The 25,641-nt window shown below is 24.6% G+C and overlaps 2 protein-coding genes across 9 annotated transcripts in view; both read right to left on the bottom strand.

Annotated features, from left to right (window-relative positions):
• The window catches only part of LOC122511557, a 62,457-nt gene extending 54,857 nt beyond the window's left edge, over positions 1 to 7,600 (bottom strand). Inside the window, exon 1 of the mRNA XM_043626900.1 lies at positions 6,122 to 7,600. Within this exon, the coding sequence (XP_043482835.1) occupies positions 6,122 to 6,880 (759 nt within the window). The 5' untranslated portion in view covers positions 6,881 to 7,600. The remainder of the gene's footprint in view (positions 1 to 6,121) is intronic.
• The window catches only part of LOC122511553 (peripheral plasma membrane protein CASK), a 434,675-nt gene that overhangs the window by 255,366 nt on the left and 153,668 nt on the right, over positions 1 to 25,641 (bottom strand). The gene's annotated exons all lie outside the window — the stretch shown is intronic.

The following is a 25,641-nucleotide window of genomic DNA, read 5'->3' as shown; positions in this document are numbered from 1 at the left end:
AAACTTATAAATTTTTAATTATAAATAGTTTCAGAATTGTAATTGATAGACTTCTAATTATAATTTCACACAAAATTTTAAGATTATTTTCAATCTTTCTTCTTTGATTAAAATTATTCCTTTAAAAATAAAAAAAAATTTATATTAGAAAAAAGATTTTTTAAGTTATTTTTTGTCTTTCTGCACGCATCTTCAAAATGTTAAAAAATGACATTTAATAGCAAATATAAAAGAGGAAAATCCTCTTAATTAGACAGAAAAACTTTACTGATACTAAAAAATTTTTTAACTTACCTACAAAAATATTATATTAAAATCGAACTATTTTTAAAAAGTTCTATAAAAGCGATATGACAAAAAATTTGGATCTTATGTGAAAATTATAAATAAATAAATTTTTTAATTATCAATTTTTTATCTTGAAAAATAATACTGTTGTTTTTCAAGAAAATATTGTTAATAATAATATTTTAATTATTTATTTAAATGTTATTTAACTTAAGGGGTCTGCATTCTGTAGGATGAAACACCTTTAATATTATTATTTATAACACAGTAGAAACAATATAAGAATAATAATTTAATAGGAAATAATTAAAATTATTTTTTTCAAATTACAATTGCAATACTATTTCATAATATTTTTAAAAAAATTTTTTTATAATCGATATTTAATTGTCGACGATTGTAAAGATGATTGATTGTACCAGCTATCAAATGCCCATGATTGTAAGTGCTATTGATTGAAACAATTATCGATTTTAACTTCCAACGATATAGTATAACTACGAATAATTGAAACCATTTAATGACTATAACAAACTATCAAACAAATTGTTTAATTATCAATAATTGTAACAAGTTTAATACTAAAAGCAATGCCATATTCTTTAAAAAAAAACTTAAACTGTTTAAGAAACTTTTTATTCAAAAAATATTTTTTTTAAACAACTTTTGTATAATTTGTATAACCTTTTTTTAAATTTTCTATAATTCTCTTAAATTTTTAAAATTATTTCAATTTTCTTTTTATTATTTTTTTTCTTATTTTATTTACACATCACTTCTTCTATTTTTACAAAAATTGAGAATTTTTTTTTCTTTCAAAATAAAAATGAAAACATTTTTTTAATTACTCTGTGGAAGAAGTATCTAACTATTTTTTTAAATGAAATATTCAATTAAAATAATTTGTCATAAAAATTTTACACAAAAAGAAACTTTCGTTTTTTTAATCATACTCATCCTGATAATTGAATCTAATTTTTTTAAGTTACCTTATGCATGACGGTAAATAATATTTTAATTTTTAATTTGAAACTGAAACTAAAAGGATAAATAAATTATTTTTTCTTCATTATACAAAAATTAATTGATTTGATACTAAAATCTCTGTTTTAACAAAAAAAGAAAAAAAAGAAAACGATTTATTTAAAAAAAAAATTGATTCATCAAACGTCAAAAAATACTATCCTTAAAAATAATTTTTACTTAAATCAAATGAACTGTAATTTGTAATACTTTTTATGCTTAGATACATAATAATTTTATCGATCTTTTATAATGAACACAATTATGTCTAATAAGCCATAAATATGTATTTTAAATAAAAAATTTACTAAATTAATAAAAATTGTCCATATTTTCAATTATATTCGTAAAAATTTCAACAATTATTATTATATTACTGTCGTAAATAACAATATATCATGAAATTCAGTTTCTTCCAAAAAGAAGAATTCTGTCCAACAGCAATTTCCCCCATCGTAAAACTCAGTTTATTAAAAATTAAAATCTTCCATCTTTCTCTCATGTATCATATATATTGAGAAATAAAACTTTCAAGTAGATATGAAACACAATTAATCTTTATTAAAAAAAAATAAAATAAATACATAACTATATATATAATATAAAATAACTATATAATAATATAAAAATTTTAAACTTCCTAAGAATGTATTTATTTCGTTAAAGTATTTTAAAAAATTACTCGATTGATGAAATATTTTTTACTCTAACTTTCTTAAAATTACTTTCAAGAATTTAATTCAATTTTAATTCTTGAATTTTTAACTAAAATTCTTCTCTAAATTAATTAATTTTAATAGTTTCTGAGAAATTTACTTTAGAATTGAATTATTTATTAATTAAAAAAATTTACTTAAATTCTTTCTGAAATTCACTTACTTACAATACAATTTTATGAAATTTCGACAATTTAAAAATTTTTCCATTAAATATGTAGATAAAAATTCAACAAATTTAATTCTTGCATAAAATTTTATTGCAATTTTTTTTAAAAAAAAACTAAATTGATTTGAAGAATTTCATGTGAATTTTTGAAAATAATTAAATTCTTTCGAGAAATTGAATTACAATTGTATTGACTTCTTATATAGTGAATTTTATAAAAAAATTTTGAAAATAATTAAAAATTCCTGTAAAGAATTTTGTTATTTATAAAAATAATTGAATTCCTGCGAAGAATTTTATTATTCATGAAAATAATTGATTTTTTGCAAACGTTCTCGTTGAATTTGATAAAAATTGTTTTGAAAATGATTCCATTCTTATGTAGAACTTTGTTAAAATTTATTAAAATAATTGAATTCTTTCGAGAAATTTTATTAAAATTGTATTTAAAACAATAATTGAATTCATCCGAAGAATTATTTTAAAAATAATAGAATCTAAAAATTTTTAATTCAAATTTTTTTGTATAAAAATAAAATATGATTCGAAATATATAGTTTAAATATTATTATTATTAAAATTAAAATAATCATATATTCTGACACAGGGAATTTAGGGAAAAGTCAGGAATTTTTATTAAAAGTACTAAATATAAATTAAATTTTTAGAATTCATAAGAAAATTTTGAATTTTTGTGTTTTTTTGTTTGACTCATTAACTATAAAATTACCATCAATTCTAATACAAAATCTTTAATTTTTTCAATTTCTGACAAAAATTTCTTTTTAAATAACTTAAATCTTGAACAACTATCATAAAATAAATAAATTATTTAATGAATAATTTTACTTAAATATTTCAAAATTAATTCAATTTTAAAAGAGTTGTGTTTACAATTTTCATAAATGATTACAGGACAAAAAATTCGATCCAAAAAATCTAGACCGAAAAATCCAAGAAAAAAAGTCCGAAGTACAAAAAATCCAAAATAAATAAAAACGTCCAAAACAAATAATGAAACATGTGAAGAAGCCACGTTTTTACTTTTTACGCTATAAAATCGGAATTTAAAATGTTAATATTAAAATCGCAGGATTTTAATTATTCGCATAAATAATAAAACTCTTCACAAAAATTCAATTATTTTCATAAATAAAAAAATTTCTAGAAAAATTTCATTAATTTTGATAATATTCTTTACAAAAATTCAATTATCTTTTTTTAAATATAATTCCAATTAAATTACTCGATTAATTTAATTATTTTCAGAAATTTAAAGTGGTTTACCTACATTCGATTCAAAGTCATCGAAATGAGCAACTCAAAAAAAAGAAACTTTCATTTAAGGCAGCCATTTAAATTTTTTTTTCTGAATTTTTTTCATTAGATTTTTAATTTCTTTGCACTTTTTTGATCAGGACAAAAAATCCAAAAAATAAGTCCAAAGTGAAACTATTTTTTTTTTACTTTTTGGGATTTCATTTACTTTGGATTTTTTGGTTTGGACTTCTTGTCCAAATATCATATTTCCTACCTCTTAATTACAGGGTTGCCACGCTTTTACTGATTTCAAATTCCCTGACTTTTCCAGGTTAAAAAACGGAATTTTTCCAGGTTTTTAAAACAACATTTATATTTTCCAAAATTTTTAATTCTAACCTTTTTGAAATTAAACAACTTATAAAAAATTGTTATAAAACATGAAAATATCGATCACTCCGAGTCTTCGACTCGGAGCAATCGATATCTTCATGTTTTATAATAATTAAAAATGTTGGACTGATAAAATCATCATTTTTTACCTATTATAAGAATATTGTTACTGTAACTTATTCAAAATTACTTTCATTATTTTAATTCAATTATTGTTTTCCACAATTTTTAACTAAAATTCTTCTTTATAAAGTGTAAATTAATTATTATTAATAATTTCTGAAAAATTTCTTTTAACATTTTCAAATCCTTTTGTTTACAATTCAATTTTACGAAATTTCATCGATTATTCAGGTATTCGGAAATTCTTCAATCAAATATATATTAGAAAATAAAAACTTGAAATAACTTCAAAAAAATTCAATTCAACTTTTACAAAAAAATTAAATCTACACAATTTTAAGTTAAAAGTATGAAAAATTCAAACATTCAAAGATTATAATTTGAAACCTTTTCAAAACTCAATTATTATTTAAAGTTTTACCTGAAACTGATATTTCAATCAATTATTATTAGAAAATTCTACAACAATTCAATTATTTAAATACAAAAAAAAATAATTTATTGGAGAATTCAATGTTTTTTAAAATTCAACTCTCTTTTAAAGAATTTTATCAACAAATTTTTAAATAGGTAATTAAAATTCTTTTGACGAATTTCAATAAAATTTTTAAGAATAATTTCATTTTTCGAGAAATTAGATTAAAAATGTATCAAAAATAATTGAATCTCTGAAAAAAATTCCATTGAATTGAGAAAAGTTTTTGAAAATAATTGAAATTTTGTCAAGAATTTTATAAAAATTTTTTTAAATAATTGAAATATTGCCAAGAATTTCATTAAAATTTTTTTAAAATAATTGAATTTTAGAGAAATATTTTAATATTTATAAAAATAATTGAAATTTTGACTGTAACTTTTTTTAAACTTTTGACCACAATTGAATTTCTGCGAAGAATTTTATTAATTTTGAAAATAATTGAATTTCTTTGATGAATTTGAATAAAATTTTTAAAAATAATTATACATTTTTCGAAAAATTCCATTAAAATTGTATTAAAAATAATTGAAATTTTGTGATGAGTTTTATTATTTATGAAAATAATTGTAAATCTATAAATTTTTTGATTATTTATGAAAATAATTGAATTATTGCGAAGAAAAATTGTAAAGGCAACTCTTTTAAAATTGAATTAAGAAATTTGAATTAAGAAAATTGAATTAAAGAAAAATTAGATTTCAAGAATAAGCACAATAAATTTAGAAAACAATAATTTTCCAGGATTCCAATCAAAATTCCCTGACTTTTCCAGGTTTTTTCAAGGTTTATAAAAATTCCCTGACATTTCCAGGTTTCCAGGTTGCGTGGCAACCCTGTAATTAAAATTTTCAACAATTAACAATTTTCCAGTATTTTTTATAAATAAAAAGGAGAATAATTTGCATAATAATTTAGATCAGTCAAACGAAATTTGTTATAGAAAAAAGCATATGACAAACAAAATGGGTATATTTTTTATTTGTTAATCATAATTTTTTTTCAATTTTCTAATTTGTAATATTATTTTATTTACAAATCATGAAAAAATATCTGCATATTTTCGATTTCTCAATAACAATATTTTTTAAAGAAAAAAAAAAAAAAAAACAAAAGCATACGCACAGATACTAACTTCAAACTGCGGACAGAATGAATGAAAGAATACGGAGATTAATATAGTTAATATAGTTCAATTATTGTTAGAAATAGAAAGAATTAAATGTTAAATTAAAAATTTTCTTTTTTTTAAATGCTGTAGGACAACAAAATTTAGAATTTTCTTATGAATTCTAGAATTTCCAATAATTTTGATAAAATTCCCTGATTTTTTCATGACCAATTTTATTATCGCGGACTTTACCAAGATAATTCTTGTATTTCCCTGAAATTTGTCAGCTCTAGATTAGCTGCTGTTTCATAAATCAAAAGTTACTAATTCAGATTTGAAGAGCTTCTTTAATTATTTATTTTAACATCGTTCTTTTTGCGTTTCATATATTTTTCCAATACACAGTTTTTCTAAGGATTTCAAATTGAGACAAAAAAAAAAATTGATTCAAATTGATTTTTGTCTCAATTTGATATCCTTAGAAAAACTGTGATAAGGCAAACTAATCCCTTGGATTTTTGTATCGTTTTCTCCGGAAAAAAGGAAAGGAAAAAAATGCCCACCTGATGAGAGTGAAAATCACCATTGGGAAACCTAAATCGAAACGGACTGTGTACAGGGCAATTCAACCGATACGGACTTTCAGCAGGCAATCTGGGTGTTGGATGTGAGTGTGGAGCAAAGATGACAGAATCCATTGGTAGAGGCCTTCCAGGAGCGTGATCCAACGATCTACATGAATAATTTATAGCCCTAACTCCATGATCAAGTGATCGACACATGGGAGGCTCACCGCAGTGAGGAGCTGGTCTTCCCGGATAAGTCTCATGTCCCCTATGTTCAATCAGTCTCGGCACATGTTCCACAGAATGACAACCATGATCATATCCACGATTCAGATAGTGCTCGTGCATATGACCCGCGTGGTCCATCAGCCGGCAGGGATGTTCCATTGCACGCATTTGATAGTGATCGAGATTTCTCATGCTCGCCGACGAGCTAGGCGGGTCCATTGATCGAGGATGATCCATTGTCGGTCGGCCATGATCTATAGATCGTATCGACTCAATTGATCTCGACTGACGATGCTCCATACTGGGCCTCATCATTTCCATCGAGTGAATCGATGGATCGCCATGCTGACGATTCATCGAATCATTTGAACGCATCGACTCCATGGAACGCATTGCTTCCGTGGATCGCATGCTGTGCTCGATCGGCCGCATGGGCGATGGATCCGTCGATCTGCACGATCGCTCCCAACATCTCGATGGAGGTGGCGCTCCGATGTGACCTTGAGAATTCCAGCCATACGGATCCATTTGGAATTCCTTATCTCGAACCTCCTCTCTTTCACACTTACCGCATGGCCCTATCCGGTGCCATTGTCACTTTCCGGAAATATTTACACACCACACACTACATATCACTTCGAAAACGAGAGAATAACATCAAACGGAATTTTTTTTTTCCTTTCCTTTCCTTCACCACGAGAGATTAAATCGAGTATTGATTCATTTAGTTAATGTAATTCCTTTGGGGGGACAATGTGCGAGGGGATGATGTGGGGACGAGAGAAAAATCGTGGACTTGATAAAAGACACGAGGAGAGGCGAACCGAACGCATCGCGATGCCGCGTTCTCAAACACTGAGCCTCGCGGCCTCGACTGACGCGCATTTCCACCACGCAAACCATCCAACCAACCAACCCCTACCTAACCTTCTGAAAACCACCTCCACACGGATGTTTCATCCCTTCGAACCACAACGTTCGCCCACTGCCGTCGCCACCATCCATGTCGCTATCGTTTCCAAACCCCCACACCCCTCGTCTTTTTTTGAAGGTTCACGAGTTCCCTCCTATCACCCTCTTTCAGCTCCTTCTATACTATACACCACTCGTCCCAAGAAGTTCCACTACCTATACCACTTGATCTGCAGTGTCACTTATCTTTCTGATCTGGCAATCATTTCGTATCGCATTTCCAATGTGATGCAACCGATTGTCATCGAAATCCTCCCCCTTACTATTTTTTTTACTTTTGTAACTCTGAAACTGAATCAGTAAACTATTCAATGATTCTCACAATTTTAATCGGACAAATACTGCAAAATATACACTCAAGGGAAAATTATGTTTGAACCAAATTTTCTATTGTGCTATATAAATATAAATTTTATTATTAACTATAATAATCCTATAATTCATTCTTTCATTCTGTCCACACCTGAAGTTAGTTTTTGTGTATTCTTTTGTTTTCTTTTCTTTAAAAAAAATTTGTTTTCACAAATCGAGAAAATAAGCAGGTATTTTTTCATGATTCCTAATAAAGAAATATTACAAATTAGAAAATTGAAAAAAAATTATGATTAACAAATAAAAAATATACCCATTTTGTTTGTCATATGCTTTTTTTATAACAAATTTCGTTTGACTGATCTAAATTATGCAAATTTTTCTCTTGTTTATTTATAAAAAATAAAAAATTTGTTAAAAAATTATGATTAAGAAATAGTAAACGAAACAAATGTTTATAAATTCTATTTGGCAATTACAAATTTTCATTGAAAATGAAAATTTTTAAATTTTTAGAAAATAATTAGGAAAAAATTTTACTCAAAAAAAATGTTCCGTTACATTTTTACGAATTTCTTTAATTGTAAAATTATTCAAAAACATCAATAATTTCTTTTTTAAATAAATATTTAATTATTATTATTTTTCCACAGGAATTAACACATTCAAAAATTCCAAATTCAAACCTTTTTGAAATTAAACAACTTATAAAAGTATTTTGCTATAAAACATGAAGATATTGATTGCTCCAAGTCGAAGACTCGGAGTGATCGATTTCTTTATGTTTTATAATAATTTATAATATATTTTTTACTTAAAGAGGTGTTAAAAACTTCATTTCCATTGGAAAGAGAGAAAAACAAATTTTTTTATAACCTTTTTTCATTTTTTCAATTTTGGATTTCGTTCCTTTAAAAATAGTCAAATTTAATATTAAAAATAATTATTTTCACAAAATGACTTTTATATTACTATTTTAAAAGTCAATTTTTTAATAAAAATTAGAAAAATTTACTTCAAAAATAATAAAATTTACTCTGAAAATAAGAATTTTTAATAGCAAATTGATTACAATGTTTAGAGTTCGTAGAAAATTTTCAGAGTAAATTTTGTAATAATCCGTAGTATATATTAGGGATTTTTAAAGATATATAATTAAAATTTTGTGAAATCAAATGGAAATTAAAAAAATTTCTTAAAAATTTTTATTAGAAATTTTTAATTTCGAAATTTTTTTTAAATTCTGAAAAATAAGGTATTTAAATTTAAAATTTAAAATTTTAGGTAATTTTTGTTCAAAATTCTTGAGAAGTTGGTTTTTTGTATAGTTTTCATTGAAATTTATTTTAAAATTAGTTGGAATAGTAGGTAAAAAAAATTTTTACACGAATACATTCGGACAAGTGGTTTTTTAATATAAAAATTACTCCAACGTTTCGAAATCAATATGATTTCCTCTTCAGGGAGTCTACAAAATAATACAGAAAACAAAAATAAAAATACGAAAAACACTAAGACGTTAAATAATAATTAAGAAGCATTAAACAATAAATAAAATAATAATAATACAGAAACCAATAATGAGAATACACGAAGACTTTAAATAATAATTTATTCGTGTAAAAATTTTTTTTACCTACTATTTTAATTAAAATCAACTCGGACCTAAAAGTTTATTCAATATAAAATTAGTTGAATTTTTGAATAGATTTAATTGAACTTCGATTATTTCTTTCAACAATTAAATTCTCTATGAAAAAAGAAAAAAAAATTTTTATCAAAAATGATTAAAAATATTTGATTTTGAGAAGAATTTTAGTAAAAAATTCTAGAAAATAATTAAATTAAAATCAAGAAATTAATTTTAGGGCAGTTATAATATAGTAATTTTCAAAAATTATTTATTTTCAAGTGGTTAAAATAAGAACTTACTTTTTAAATAAGAAATTAATTTGTTTTCATAAATTTATCATTCATAGGCATGTAGATAATTTAAATTTCAATTCAAAATTTATTGCGAATCAACGGGACTCGATTGCTTCTCATAAATATACTGCAAACATAAACTATTCTAAATCCTTTTGCAATAAACCATACGATATAAACTTTCATAAATTTTAATTAGCAAACTATTTTGAGTGTTTGATAAAACAAAGAGTAATAAATTCTTCTCATTATAAATATAAACATAAAATAAATAATATTTATTACAGTATTAATAATTTATTATATTTTTATTTGTTATTTATTAATTTTATAAATTAGTTTATAAATTTACTTCATAAATTAGTTAAAAAATAATTATTTTCATTATATCTTTATTCGCAATTATACAAAATTTGCTAAATTGGAAAATTAGGAAAAAAGTGCAATTCTCAAAATAAAATATTAAAAAAAAAATACCAACAATTATTTGCTTACATAAATTAAAAATTTATGAATAATGTAATAATAGTAAAATAATAATAATAATAAAATGATGAAATAAATAAATAAAAATCAAATTTCTTCCTTTTAAATTCTAAGTTGTAATTCTTGAAAAATTAAAATTTAAACTTCCTGGAAACTTTCATCGTCTCGTTCCCTCTCATTGGTTACAATCGTCAGTAATCTAAATTAACTAAATTGAAACTAATTAGAGTTTAGAGAGTTAATGAATTACCAAATAATAATTGTATAAGCGGAAATTCCTGCTACAAAATGTATAATTTTTAAAAGCAGAAATAAATAATAATAATAATAATAATAATATAGATAACTACGATAGTTTACATTCACGACGCACAGTATTTCGAAAGTTTCCCCTCTTCCTGTCTGCTGTCGGCGACACAGCGGATTTGATTTCAGTGTCAGACATTTCTCTAGTGAAAGTTCTCTATTACAGAATATATTGAAATAAAGGAAAAAAAATTCGACACATCTTATTCTTTACCCTCAAACTTTCATCAGATGAATGAGAAATGAAACATCGATTTTCAATCCTTGATGCTTCAATTCACATTACTTGGTCTTGTAGATATAGAAGACCCAATTCGCTGACTGGTTGCTCACTTTCGAAGCGTACAGAGTGCGCGCGATTGTTATTTGAAAATGCTGATTTTGCATTTTTTTCCACAAAATAGCTGCTTAATTCCGTAGCTCGATATTTGTCTCCCCCTCCTTGTTTGAAATTAATATACGTAGAGCACGTGCCACGCATCCGCGATGGCATTATATTGATGTACATAACGAAAAAAAAGCAAAACCTACTTTTTTTTAGTTATGCTTTCGAAAGAAATTAACCTCCGGAATATGAGACGTATGAATAAATCAGAAAGATTATTTGTTAAAATTTTTCGGTGCGAGAATTCAATTTGACAGAATTTCTTTTTTGGAAGAATTTTTATTCGCGACAGAATTGGCTTTCTTTAATCGAATCACTGTTAACTTAAAAGTATCAAATTTCAACGAATTAATATCAAAAATGAACCCACGACGAAAAATTCCATGGAATTTCCGTGGAAATTCTGCAAGTTTTATATTTTAATATTATTTTAACATTTCTATTATGATTAGAGTCTAGTAATAAGCTTTGTTGCAATTTTTGTGCAAAACTATAGAATTAAATACGCATTTTGCAAAAAAATTGCAACAAAGCTTATTACTAGACTCTAATCATAATAGAAATGTTAAAATATTATAATAATAAAAAACTTACAGAATTTCCCTGACTTTTCCCTGATTTCCAGACAAAATTTTGAATTTTTCCCTGACCCTAAAGAATATTCTGATTCACTGCAAAAATGATTAGATACTCAAAAAACTGATCTATTACATTTAATTACGAATTGTTTGAATTGCAAAATTATTTCAAAACACCAATAAATTATTTTTTAAATAAATATTTAAAAATCATTATTATTATTCCATAGGAATAAAGGTTTTTAAAAAATTTCGAATTCAAAATTTTATGAAATTCAATAACTTATAAGAATATATATATATTATTATAAAACTTGAAGATATCAATCACTCCGAGTCGTCGACTCGGAATGATTGATATCTTCATGTTTTATGATAATTTAAATTTCCATGAAATTTTTCAAAAAAATTAAATTAATTACAAAAATTTTAATAAAATCCTTCGTAAGAATTCAATTATTTTTAAAAGTCATAAAATTTTTTACATGAATACAATTATTTAAAAAAATGTAATAAAATTCATTTTTAAGAATTCAATTATTTTTATAAATAATAAAATTTTTCATAGGATTTCAATTATTTTCAATACAATTAATTAAATGCGTTGCAAAAATTCAATTATTTTAATAAATAATACAATTTTTTACAGGATTTCAATTATTTTAAAAAAATTTAATAAAACTTCGTTGCAAGAATATTCATCTATATTCATAATTAATAAAATTCTTCACAAGACTTCAATTATTTAAAAAAAAATATAATAAAAATTCTTGACAAGAATTCAATTATTCTCCTAAATAATAAAACTCTTCACAGGATTTCGATTAATTTTAATACAATTTTAAGTAAATTCTTCGAAAAATGTAGGGGAACATAGTCTAGGTCGGCCACCTTTTTGACTTTTGTTTATAACTTTTTTTAAAAAATGAATTTGGACAATTGAAGTATATGGTTGGAAAGTCCTGTTTAATAGGAACATTTTTTCTGTACAAAGTAAATTGACAGGTTTAAAAATGAAAAAGTTATAAAGATTTAAAAAAAAAAAAATTTGTAGTCCAGGTTGGCCATTACAGTCAAGGTCGGCCATGTTTAAAATTTAAAGGGTATTAATCTTTAAAAAATAAAATAACATGTTTGGAGTTACGGAAAATTGATTCTTTATTGTTTACAGTTTGTAACTTAATGAAATAACAAAATAATAAAAATAAACAATATAAAAAAATAAATATAAATAAAAAAAAATTTTGCACTAAAATATTAATAAAATTAAATAAAAATATTAATAAGATGATCAATTATATTATGAGTTATACAGAATTGCAGTTTTTGCAAATGAAGTAGCTCGTCCTCATCTTTGCGCATTTTAAACACATAGTGGCCGACCTTGACAGTAAGTAACATTACCGAATTGTTGTAACCAAAAAGAAATACGTTTCGGGATTCGATTTTTTACTTTGTTTTCCTTTCAACCATGAGTCCCACAAATTTTCTGCATACTTGCCTTGACGATTCAATTTGTTTTTTATCTTTTATTAATGGTTTTTCACATTATGCACAAAACTTTTTTTGAGCTTTTTTTGTACCGACGTCACAGAAATCACAATTTTTGATTTTTCGAAAATGTAATTGAACAAAAAGTTAGGTTTCACTAAGACAAGCTTCGACAAATATGCGCGTAGGTGGCGCTAGTGAACTTGACAAAAAAACGCGAGTGGCCTACCTAGACAGTAGACCAACCTTGACTACATTCCCCTAATTATTCTCAAAAATATTCAAAATTCAATTATTTTTAAAAATACATGCTATAATGCTTCTAATATTCAATTATTATGTAAAATTTTAATTGAAATTCATTTTTAAATCAATTTTTATTAGAAAATTCTACGAGGATTTAATTACCTAAATACAAAAATAAATAATTTATTGAATAAATGATTTCTTTTCAAAATTGAATCCTCATAAAAAATTTTATCAACAAATTTTTAAATAATTGAATTTTTTCGACGAGTTTTAATAAAATTTTCAAGAATAATTACATTTTTGTGGAATTTGATTAAAATTATTTTAAAAATAATGGAAATTCTATGATGAGTTTTTTATTCATGAATATAATTGAATCTCCGTAAAAATTTTTATTATTTATGAAAATAATTTAATGTTTGCTTTAAATTTTATCAACACTTTTTTTAAATAATTGAAATCTTTTAAAAAATTTTATTATAAAATAGTTGATTTTGAAAATGATTGAATTGAGGAAAATTTTTGAAAGTAATTAAATTTTGGAGAAGAATTTTATTATTTTTAAAGATAATTGAAATTTTGACGTCTCATTTTTAAAAATTTTTGAACATAATTGAAATTTTGACAAGAATTTAATTAAAATTTTTGAAAATAAATTGAATTTCTGCAATCATTTGTAACTATTTTTCTAAATTCAATTTTTTCCAGTTTAATAAAAATCCCTCACTTTTCCCTGATTTCTTTGACCTATGATAACTCTGGAAATGTTAAAGTATTTTACAAACTTTTTAACTCAATTTATTACTTTTAATTTTTAAAAATTTAATTGTTTATGCCTGACCTAAAACTAACCTTTACCACTAAAGTATATTTTTAAAAACAATTACAATTTTTAGTTTTTACATCTAACCAAAAATATTTTTTTCCACTAATTAGTAGATTTTAAGTAATCGAAATAATATTTTTCGTGCAATTTACAGTAAAATTTATTACTCATATAAATGTGAGTATACAGCTTGACATAAAATTGACTTGAACTACTGAAAACAAACAATTTTATTTGACTGAAAACAATTTGACTTCTCTGAAGTATCGAGTTACGATTTATACAGATTTTGAAATAGTTTCTTTGATATCAAAGTGAGTTGAACTACTAAGAGCGAACCTATTTTTGAACCTAATTCGATCAGAAATACGAAATTATTGTTATTTTAAAAACCAAAAATTTTGGAAAATATCATATTCAAAATGTATAATAAAAATAATTTTATAAAAGCAGAAGTGTTTATTGTAATAAAAAAAAAGTATATTAATCGAAAAGAATCTCCATGAGGAAGCAAAGTGTTCATGAAATGAACACAATAAATTCATCTTTTAACTTGGCAACGTTATTTTTTATTATTTTATTAAATTGAAAAAAAACTTTGTTCACTAATGAATGGTCCATTGTGGGACAAATGATAAAGTTATTAAATAAAGGAAATTTAACTAGAAACCATAGAGCAAAAAGCTTACGGAAATATAGAGCACGAGAGGAAAATGCAAAGAATTTCACTTAAGTGAGAGAATTCCAAATCAATAAAAATTAATAAAGAAGAAAAACTTTTACTTAACAAAAATTGATAACTGAAATCATAAATTGTTAAACCCTTCTTTTATAAACTACAGCAAGTCGTTACTCTCTAAAAGTAAGTTATCTTTTTTTTTTGAAGTATATTAATTCTCGTATGTACTTTTTAATAAAATTTCATTAATTTACTAATCAAAGTAAAAATTTATAAGTACTTCATTCCAAATATTTAACAGAAATTTTAGAAACATTTATTATTATTATTTATTTTAAAACAAGAATTATTTATAAATGTAAATGATCACAAGAGTTATTATAACAAGAAACTGTAAATATTAATTTTCATAAACTTTATCTGAGAAAATATAAAGAAAATAAAGAAGATGTAAAGGAATAAATTAAAAAAAATTAGCTTAAGTAAATATTATCAAGTAACAAAATTGTAATATTCAGATAAGTGATAAATGTAATTTTCGAACGTTAGAAATCTGCTTTTAACGTATTTTGACGTTAAAGTTACAAGAAAAGAAAAAAAAATCGTAAAGCATTACATTGAACGAGTAAAAAAGATGATAAATAAATTGTTATCCTCAACGTGGTTATCAAGAATAATTTATTATACTCACGAAGCTAAACCGAAGGCGTATATATACTCGAGACGTTACAGTAAAGGTATCTATAATGGTAGCCTGAACCCTAAAGTCGCTTCAACGCTGCCTCTCAACAAACTTTTATTGCATTTACGGTAAAACTTTTTTCAAGTTGCCAATATAGAGAAAAAGAATTTAAAAGTAACGATCAGTATTTAACGTCGTCTTTTATGGATAAAGATATATATTATGTTTATGCGTGTGTTTGGGATAGAGAGTGAGTGAGAGAGAGACAGGGGGGGAGAGAATGTTCTCACGGTTGTCTGACTCTAACATCACATTTCTACTTGCGCTGCAAATCTAACTTTAGTGTCTGACTGTAACGGCACAATTCCACTAGGAGCAGCGAATCTAAACCTCATTGTCCGACTATAATGGACTATTTTTACTTAGGCAAGTAAACTAACTTCACTGTCTGACCATAACGTCGCCTCTTTACTTGAGAAACAAGTGAAACTATCCCGTCTGACAATAATTTAACATTTCCACTTGAAATTTTCACGTGGTCAAGTGACTTTTTTTCTGGAAGTATTAAAATCTGGAAAAGTATAGAAAAAAAGTTTATTTTATTTCAATTTTAATTATGGGTATATTTTTCTCAGTATTTATTTTTATTTCAGTAGTAAAAGTAAATTTATGTCGTACGTTACTGTTCTATTTTTTTAAAACTTCTTTTATCTTTAATTAATAAAACTACACGGAGAGACCCACATTCGTAAAAATTACTAAAAACGGTTGCAATGACCGGAAATAAGGGGACTTTTAGCATAATGTACTACAGAATTAGATAAATTTACAAAAGAAATAGATAAATTTGCTACATTGAAATAGCAAGTTTTAATATTTTGTTTAAGAGTTGTAAATGTAGCGAAAATTGATTATAGTTTTCTCTAATTTAATTAGACAAAATCTGACAAATGAAAACATTTTCCACTAAAATCTTCTATCCACTGTAGTAATTTTTGGTGAGCAAGTGTGGCTAGCGAGTGCAGTCATATGGCGCCTGTATTTCTATTGGTTGCTAACCTCGTCAATCTCCGTAAATGAGCCGATGCCATCCGATCATTGACAGTGACTATGTTTCGCGTATGTAAAATAAATTTGGATATTATCTACAATAATTAAATATAAAGTGAAACGTAGGTCGTTCGTTATCTCAGGAATTGACCATTATAAATTAATAAATTTTGCATTTATTCCTGTCCCAAGAACTATGTCTTATTATAAGTTGTTAAAAGTAAACTGCTTTCTCGTAAGTGCCGTAAATTTTCATCATTCAATATATAAGGAAACAAAGATGTATGCTTTCAGTGAAATTCGTTGTCGTGCGTGCAGTTGTGTATTAGTGTATTAATTAACCGCGTCTATACATATAAGTGACATAAACATGTGTGTGTCTTCAAATATTTATCCAACAAATACATAAGTGTGTGTGTGTCTGTGTATGTAAAAATCCTTCCAGTTTGTCTCCATTAGTCAAGAATTGACGGGAAACCGGCGATAAAAATCCGTATTTTTTCTTTCACTCTTTCTTTCTGCATTTACAACGACTATAGTAATTTTACGTACACAATGTTTCTGAGTTTACTATAGTTGTTTGGAACTATTGGACGAAATAGTAAGAAACTTTGCTAATTTGGTGAACATTTGTCGGGATTAGTGACTTAATGTAGAAAATAGTAAAAAATACAAAAAGTCCCCTTATTTCCGGTGGTTGCAATGTGAAAATAGTAAATTCTAGTGTGATTTTATACAAAAATTAGTAATCTCGGTCTCTCCGTGTACTAAATAATGAGACAAAATAGTCGGATATCAGTAGTATAACTCACATTAGTCAGGCATAGCTAAAAATTATGCTTTCTTCTATGGTCAGACATAAACAGTTAATTTAATTTAAATTGAAAGTTGTAGTAAAGCCACAGTATTTACAATTAGTTTTAGTTAAACATACGAATCTTAAATAAAATAATTAATATAGCAAGAATTCGCGCTAAAGAGCGCGGGTAACTTCTTACTACCTTTTTTTAAATAAAATTGACAATTTTAAAAATAAATTTAAAAATTTTCTAATTTAAATTTTTGTTGAAAACACTAAAAAAATTCAATTTTGAAGAAATTACAAATAATTGCAAAAATTCAATTATTTTCAAAAAAAAAAAAATAATAAAATTCTTCTTATAAAATTCAACTATGTTTAAAATTTAAAAAAAAATTCTCGTAAATATCCCGCAATTATCTTTATAAATAACAAAATTCTTCTCCAAAGTTCAATTATTTTCATAAATGTTAAAAAAAATTCTTGTCCTAATTTCAATTATTTTCAAAAATAAAATGCTCTTTTCTAATTTCAATGATTTTCAATATAAACTATTTTAATAAAATTTCCCAAAAAGAATTCAATTATTTAAAAAAATATTTTAATAATAAAAATTTCACAGGAATAAAATTATTTTCAAAAATAATAAATTTTTTTTATTACAATATAAATATAATATAAAATAATGATTTTATCTCTCGGTCATCTTTAATTATTAGAAAACATGAAGAAATCGATGACTCCGAGTCATGAGACTTGGAGTCATGTTTTATAACAATACTTTATATTTATAACAATACTTTTATAAGTTGTTTCATTTAAAAAAGGTTTGAATTTGAAATTTTTGAATTCCTGTGGAAAATCCTGTTCCAAAAATATGATTAAAAATAGGAATTGTGCAAATATTTTTCTTCTTTTTCTAAAAAAAAATAATAATTTTGTTAAAAAAATTGCGATTCATAAACAAAAATAATGCAAAATAAATCAATTTCTCAATCACAGTTGTTTAACAATTTTCTAATTTTGTTCAGAAGTAAGGAACAAAAATCTGCATAATTTCAATTTGACAAAACAAAAAAGTGAATGAATGAAAGAACATTCAAATTATTATAGTTAATTAATACTAAAATGATTTAGTACTATAAATTAATAAATTATACCTATAATAATTTTAATATTTTAAAATTTATACATTTAAATGTTTTTAAATTAAAAGTTAAAAGTCGATGGAAGGCCTCAGTAGTAACAATTAGATTTAGTCAGAAATACTAAAAATATTGATTACAATTCAGGTAGTTACCCAAATCGTAATTATTGATTTTTAGTAGTAAAGATTGTTTATTGTCCTACAAATTATACTTATTTTAATTTAACTTTTAGTAGTAATATAAAGTTACCTTCTTTAATACAAATCTTATTATTAGAAGTAAAAACTATTATTGGTCAGTCAAAAAATTTGTATTTTTTTTATTCATAGTTCAATAGTTTAAATTAATTCTTATCAGACATAAAGAGATAAATTGTTTTAAATTGAAAACTGAAATAAAGCTTCAGTAGTAACAATTAGTTAGTAGTCTGACATAGCAATCAGAATTGTTACAATTATTTTTTAGTAGTGAATATTAGTTTTAGTCCATCACTGCTATTCATAATGAAAATTTATTTTTTCTTTTCTTTTAATTAAAATGTCAGTAGTAAAAACCATTTTAAGTCATACAAAAAATTCTCAAAATTCTTAAAATATTTATTTCAGTAGCAAAAGTAAGTTTAAGTCAGACGTGTCAGTTTCATTTTTTAAAAATCCATTTTTCAGTAGTAAACTTTGTATTTAGTAAGACAAAATAATTTTATATCAGTAGTGCAATTTGTGTTTAGTCAGGCAACATGGTTCAGTTTTAGTAATTCAAGTCACTTTTATGTCAAAAAAACAATTTAAAATTTTTTATAAATCGTAAATCGATACTTCAGTGCTACAGATTAGTTTCGGTCAGACATGAACAATTTTAATATTTCGAAAATTGAAGAAAAGCCTTAGTATTAACAGAGATTTTTAGTCAGACTACTGAAGAATTACTTTTTAATCAGACGAAGTGTTAAAATTCATGATTTCAGTGGTGCAGAATTTTTTAATTAGACAAATATTTTTGTATCTTAATAAATCCGTTCCAATTGTAAAAAAATTAAAAAAAATACGTTTTGGAGTTCATAAAAATAAATGTCAATATTTAGTTGTAACTGTCAATTTTTGACAGACGTCTATATTCAACATTGTACAAATTCAGTTTTTCAGTATTATAGTTACTTATTGTAGTGGGACAAATATTTATATTTCTTATTAAATTAAATAATTGTTTTTAAAGATATACTTTAATGGTAATCTTTTACCACTTTTGATCAAAAACTATTCTTTAGTTTTGGGTCAGACACAAACAGTAAAATTTAAAAAAAATAAAAGTTGTAGTAAAGCCTCAGTAGTAATAATTAGTTTTAGTCAGACATAAATATAATCTAACTCCAATAGTCGTTATCTATTAATATCAGTATTAATCAGTAAATCATATTCATAATTTTTCTATTTAAAAGTTCAGTAGTAACAAGTGCATTCAATCAGACGAAACTCCTCAAAATTGTTAAATTTCACGTTTCAGTAGTGAAAGTAAATTTAGGTCAGTCGTAACTTTCACTTTTACTCAAAAAATTTTCACTTTCACAACAAAAATTTTTACTTTTAATTTCACCCAAAAAAATTCTCACTCGATTTAAATAAAAATGTATTTACTTTCAATTTCACCAAAAAAATTTTCACTTTAACTTAAAGGAACTTTTACTTTAAATAACACCTAAAATATTTTCATTTTCAAACAAAAGATGAGAAATTATCACTTTCAATTTCTCCAAAATTCTCCGAAAGTGAAAATATTTTGCGTAAAATTTAAATTGAAAATTTTCTAAGTGAAAGTGAAAATATTTTGGGTGAAATTGTAAATGTTTTAATTGAAAATGAAAATATTTTGGGTGAAATTAAAAATGAAAATATTTTGGGTGAAATTGAAACTGAAAATTTGTTGGCAAAATTGAAATTAATAATCTTTTTGAAGTAAAAATTCTTTGGTTGAAATTCAAATTACAAATTTTTTGAGTGAAATTGAAAATATTTTGGGTGAAATTGAAACTGAAAATTTATTGTCAACAATGAAATTAACAATCTTGTGAAAATGAAAATTTGTTGGCAAAATTGAAATTAAGAAACTTTTTGAAATGAAAATTGTTTGGGTGAAATTCTAAGTGAAAATTTTGTCATGGAAAATGAAAGTATTTTGAATGAAATTGAAAGTGAAAATTTTTTAATTAACAGTAAAATTGAAAAATTTTTTGGTATTAAATGAAAATATTTCGGGTGTAATTGAAACTGAAAATTTTGGCAAAAATGAAATTAAGAATCTTTTAGAAGTGAAAATTCTTTGGGTTAAACTGAAACTAAAAATTTGTTCGCAAAATTGAAATTGAGAATCTTTTAAAAGTGAAAATTCCTTTGGTATAATTGTGAGTGGAAATTTTTTCATGGAAAACGAAAGTCCCAAGCAAAAATTGACAACTGGCGCAGTACTGCGCCAGTACTGGCGGAGTACTGGCCGCCATGGTTGAACCAGTACTGGCATTTGACCGAAATGATAACGCTTTTCAGTACTGGTTTAATATTACTGGCGCAGTACTGGCAGCCAGTACTGGTTCAGTACTGGTTTAGTTCCCGTGTAGAAAAATTTTCTGGCGCTGGCCTAAATCAGACCAGACTATCTATTTTCCAATATAGTGGAAAATTTATTTAAATTCAATGTTAATATAATAAAAAAAATTAATTTATATTTACAAACATGTAATAATCCCCAACTTTTAACTTTCAATCAAATTAATGTTTACAACGCAGAATAAACGCAAACCTATAACGAAATAAAATTTGACACTGCGAGGAATCGAACCCACGACCTACGGACTTCCAGCCTAACACTCTAACCACTACCCTATCGAAGCTACAGGATAATAAATTTTAATTTTCGACACCTTTTACACTTACAGTTAATAAAGAGCGTTTAACTGTGTAATTTAGTTAAATTATTATTTAATTGAACTAAATTCAAAAAAATCAAATTAGTAAATTACCTAATAAATTTCCATAAATTACCTCTAAAATATCCATAAATTACCATAAATTACCGACGTTAAATTTTTGTTTTACATATTTTAATAAATTATCGCCAAAATGTTTATAAATTATCGCATAAATTTCCATAAATTACTGCAAAAATTTCCATAAATTACCATAAATTACTAACGTTAAATTGTTTAGTTAAAAATTTATCGTCAAAATTTTTATAAATTATCTCATAAATTTCCATAAATTACCGCGAAAATTTCCATAAATTACCGATGTTAATTTTTTTAGTTCTCGTTTGTATTTTACATAGTTTTATAAACTATCGTCAAAATGTTTATAGATTACCGCAAAATTTCCATAAATGACAGAAATCAAAAATTTTAATGATAATTTTTGCTTTACATATATTTACGAATTATTGCGAAAATTTCTATAAATTTCCACAAATTACAGCAAACATTTTCATAAATGTCTAAAATAAAAATTTTTAATTGTAACTTATGTGGAACATATTTTTATGAATTATTGCAAAAATTTCCATAAATTACTGCGTAAATTTCCATTAATTAGTTCCTAACTGACTATTGTTAGTTTACCGTGTTAGCAATACTGGCACAGTACTGGCGTAGTACTGGTTTGCCAGTGTTGTTTTCGCAATACTGGCTCAGTACTGGCATAGTACTGGCATACCAGTCTTAAAGGGCAGTACTGGCGTAGTACAGAAATTTTAGTGAAGCCAGTACTGAACCAGTACTGGCAAGCCAACTGCTGGCATGCCAGTACTGGTGCAATACTGCGCCAGTTGTGAATACTGGCATTTGACAGAAATTTTTGCTTGGGGTATTTTGTGTGAAATTTAAAATTTTTTATTTGACAGTAAAAGTGAAAAATTTCTTTTTGAAAGTGAAAATATTTTGGGTGAAATTGAAAATGTTTTGATTGAAAGTAAGAATTTTTTGAGTGGAGGTGACAATTTTTTGAGTTAAAGTGAAAATTTTTTGTGTCAAAGTAAAAATTTCCTGAGTAAAAGTGAAAATTTTTGCGTGATAGTAAAAATTTCATTGATGAAATTGAAAGTGAAAATTTGTTGAGTGAAAGTGAAAGTAACGTGAACGCACTCCTAGTGAGAACTTTATCTGTTCAGGCAAAAGATTTCGATATCAGTAGTACAAGTCACGTATAGTCAGACAGAAAGTTTGGTATTGATATTCTGCCACAAGTAATTTTCAGTAGTAAAATATTTTAAGTAATTTTTCAATTGCATTTTTGGTAATTTTACTCTCTTGAAATTTGTATTTCAGTATAGTAGTAAAAGTTAGTTTCCTTGAGAAATAACTAGATCGAAAAAAATGTTTATTATTTTGAAGTACCGTAACAGTTACATTCAGTTGAAATTGATCAAAATTATTAAAATTAATCTTTCAGTAGATAGTAATAAATTGAGTTAAAAAATTAATACTAGATATATTCGGAAAAAGAAGTTTTCCAAAATAGTTCGGCTTCAATGGTTCGAGGCACTTTTATGCCAAACTATCTATTTTGAAATTTGTATTATAAATCCAGAATAACAATATTAGACGAAAAGCAATTTGAATGCATGAAATCTCTTTATCAGTGGACGAAAATATGTTTAGTCAGACACAAAAAGTGAATTGCTTTTAAATTTATACTCAAGAGGAAGATATTAATTTTACTCATAGAGAGTCTTTAAACATTTTTTCATTGAAAGTTAGAATAATAATTAGTTGAACATTTATTAAAATTATGTACGTATATTCAGTTGGCCATTATTTGAGAGTTTAAAAAAATTTTCTAGAATTCTTTAAAACTACTCAGTGTAACATTTACTTTTATTCTTATTCGAGAAAAATTTAATTTAGCCTGGAAAAGTAAATGTGTAATATGCATACGTCACTTTGTAGTCTTCACTGCATATCCTCTCTGCATACAAGAGTGAAGAAGTATATTTCACTAGCTGTTTCAGTCAAGTTGACCTATATTAATTCAGGCATTCAAGAGGGGGCCTCCTCATTGCATAAACGAGAATTTGCAATCCTGTGAAGGTTTATATCTCTAGGTCAAATCCTTTAGCAGCTCCAAATTCAAAATCCCAAATGCGATTTTACTTTTCTCACTTTGAAAATTTCTTCAAATTAAAACGTCCCCTGAATAAATTTTCCCTTTTTAAACACTTTTTGAAAAAGAGGCTTTTCTTAAATAAACCATTTTCCATCCTAGACTTGTTTAGTTTTTGCCTAACAAAAAGAAATTTCGAAAAAATATATATAAAAAAAAATATTAAAGTGCGACTGCAAAAATATACGATACTAATAAAAAAAAAAACCTCGAAATTGTATTTAATTGCGAGAAAAGAAAACAAAAATTAGGTTAAGATAAAAATTTCAATTTCCATTTGAATAGAGCTAAAAGTTCGGTCTTTTTCTTCTAATTAATAAAAACTATCCACGTCTATCACCGCAAAGCAATTTATATCTTTCTCGAGAGTAGTCAAAAAAAAAAAAAAAAAAGAAAATAAATATTCATTACGGAGAACAATTTTATTTGTGATTTCTTTTTTCAACTGTATACAAAACGTTGTTGAATGAAATCAGATGAAAAGCTTGAGAACGTCAAAATGCATATCCAAAGTGACCTATTTTTAAGCTTGAATAAAACTAAATAAAATAACGAGTTTTATAATAAAATGAAACTTTTTTAATGATGCCATTTTTTGTGTATCTCTCCAATTCAAAACATATTTATATTTATATATTTAATTATATTATATTCTTAGATTGCAAGATGTTGTTACATACAAGTGAAGAGACGAACATAACCTCCAACTACCACTAAAGTATATATATATATATATATATATATATATATATATATATATATATATATTTAATAAAAACAATTAGAATTTTTTGTCCGACTAAAACTATTTTTACTACTGCGATAAGGAGAATTCAAGTATTCAAAATATAAATTTTAATAAATTTATAAATTTTCCATTTATAAAATGGAAAATTATATATTTTTTTTATTATTTATACAAATTTGATTATACTGTTTAACATACAAATTGACTTGAACTACTGAAAAAAACAATTTTGTTTGACTAAAAACAATATTTACAATTGGAACGGATTTATTAGGATAAAAAAATATTTGTCTGACTAAAAAATCCTGCACCACTGAAATTATAAATTTTAACACTTCGTCTGATTAAAAAATGATTCTTCAGTAGTCTGACAATAAATCTTTGTTACTACTGAGACTTTTCTTCAATTTTCAAAATATGAAAATTGTTCATGTCTGACCGAAACTAATCTGTAGCACTGATAAGTATCGATTTACGATTTATAAAAAATTTTAAATTGTTTCTTTGACATAAAAGTGACTTGAATTACTAAAACTGAACTATTTTGCCTGACTAAACGCAATATGCACTACTGATATAAAATTATTATTGCTATGTCAGATTAAAAGTATTATTGCTACTATACTGAGACATTGTTCCAACTTTCAATTTAAAACAATTTATCTGTTTTTGTCTGATCAAAATTTATTTACACTACTTAAGTATGAATTAAAAAAATATAACTTTTGTGGCTGACCAAAAATATTTTCTACTACTTAGAACAAGATTTTCAATATTAAAGATAATTTTTCTTGTCGAACATTGTCATTTACTATTCATACGAATTTATAACTATATTGTTTGACATAAAAGTGACTTGAACTACTGAAAAAGAACAATTTTGCTTGACTAACAATATTTTTAAACTACTGTAGTCAATTTCTTAAGAATCAGGAATATTTGTCTGACTAAAAAAACTTTCACAACCGAGCAATAAATTTTCACAAATTATAAACTAGTGACAACTGTTTTGTCTGATTAAATAAAACTTTTACTAAGCTGAAAAATAAATGTTACAATATTGCAACAGTTACATGTCACTTAAATTGTAGTATATTTTTCAATTATAATTTTTTAGAATTGTTAACTAAAAATTTTCTTTCAATCAATTATTTTAAATATAATTTTTGCAAAAGTTTTTTAATAATTTTTAAATCCATTTGTTTACAGTTCAATTTTATACGAAATTTCGTTTATTCGGAAATTCTTCAATTAATTATTATATATTAGAAAATAAAAACATAACATAATTTTTTTTTAAATTCAGTTCAACTTTTTCAAAAAAATTAATTCTGCAGAATTGTTTGTTAAAAGTATGAAAAAATCAGATTTTCAAACATTTGAAACTTTTTCAAAATTCAATTATTTCTAAAAATTCATGATATATTGCTTATAATATTCAATTATTATCTAAAATTTTAACTGAAACTCATTTTTTAATCAATATTTATTAAAAAATTCTACGAGAATTC

This window comes from Leptopilina heterotoma, unplaced genomic scaffold, assembly GCF_015476425.1.
Source record: "Leptopilina heterotoma isolate Lh14 unplaced genomic scaffold, ASM1547642v1 Lhet_87, whole genome shotgun sequence".
NCBI classification, from domain to species: domain Eukaryota; kingdom Metazoa; phylum Arthropoda; class Insecta; order Hymenoptera; family Figitidae; genus Leptopilina; species Leptopilina heterotoma.
The sequence above is the reverse complement of the archived record's forward strand: the minus strand, read 5'-3'. Positions and strand labels throughout refer to the sequence as shown.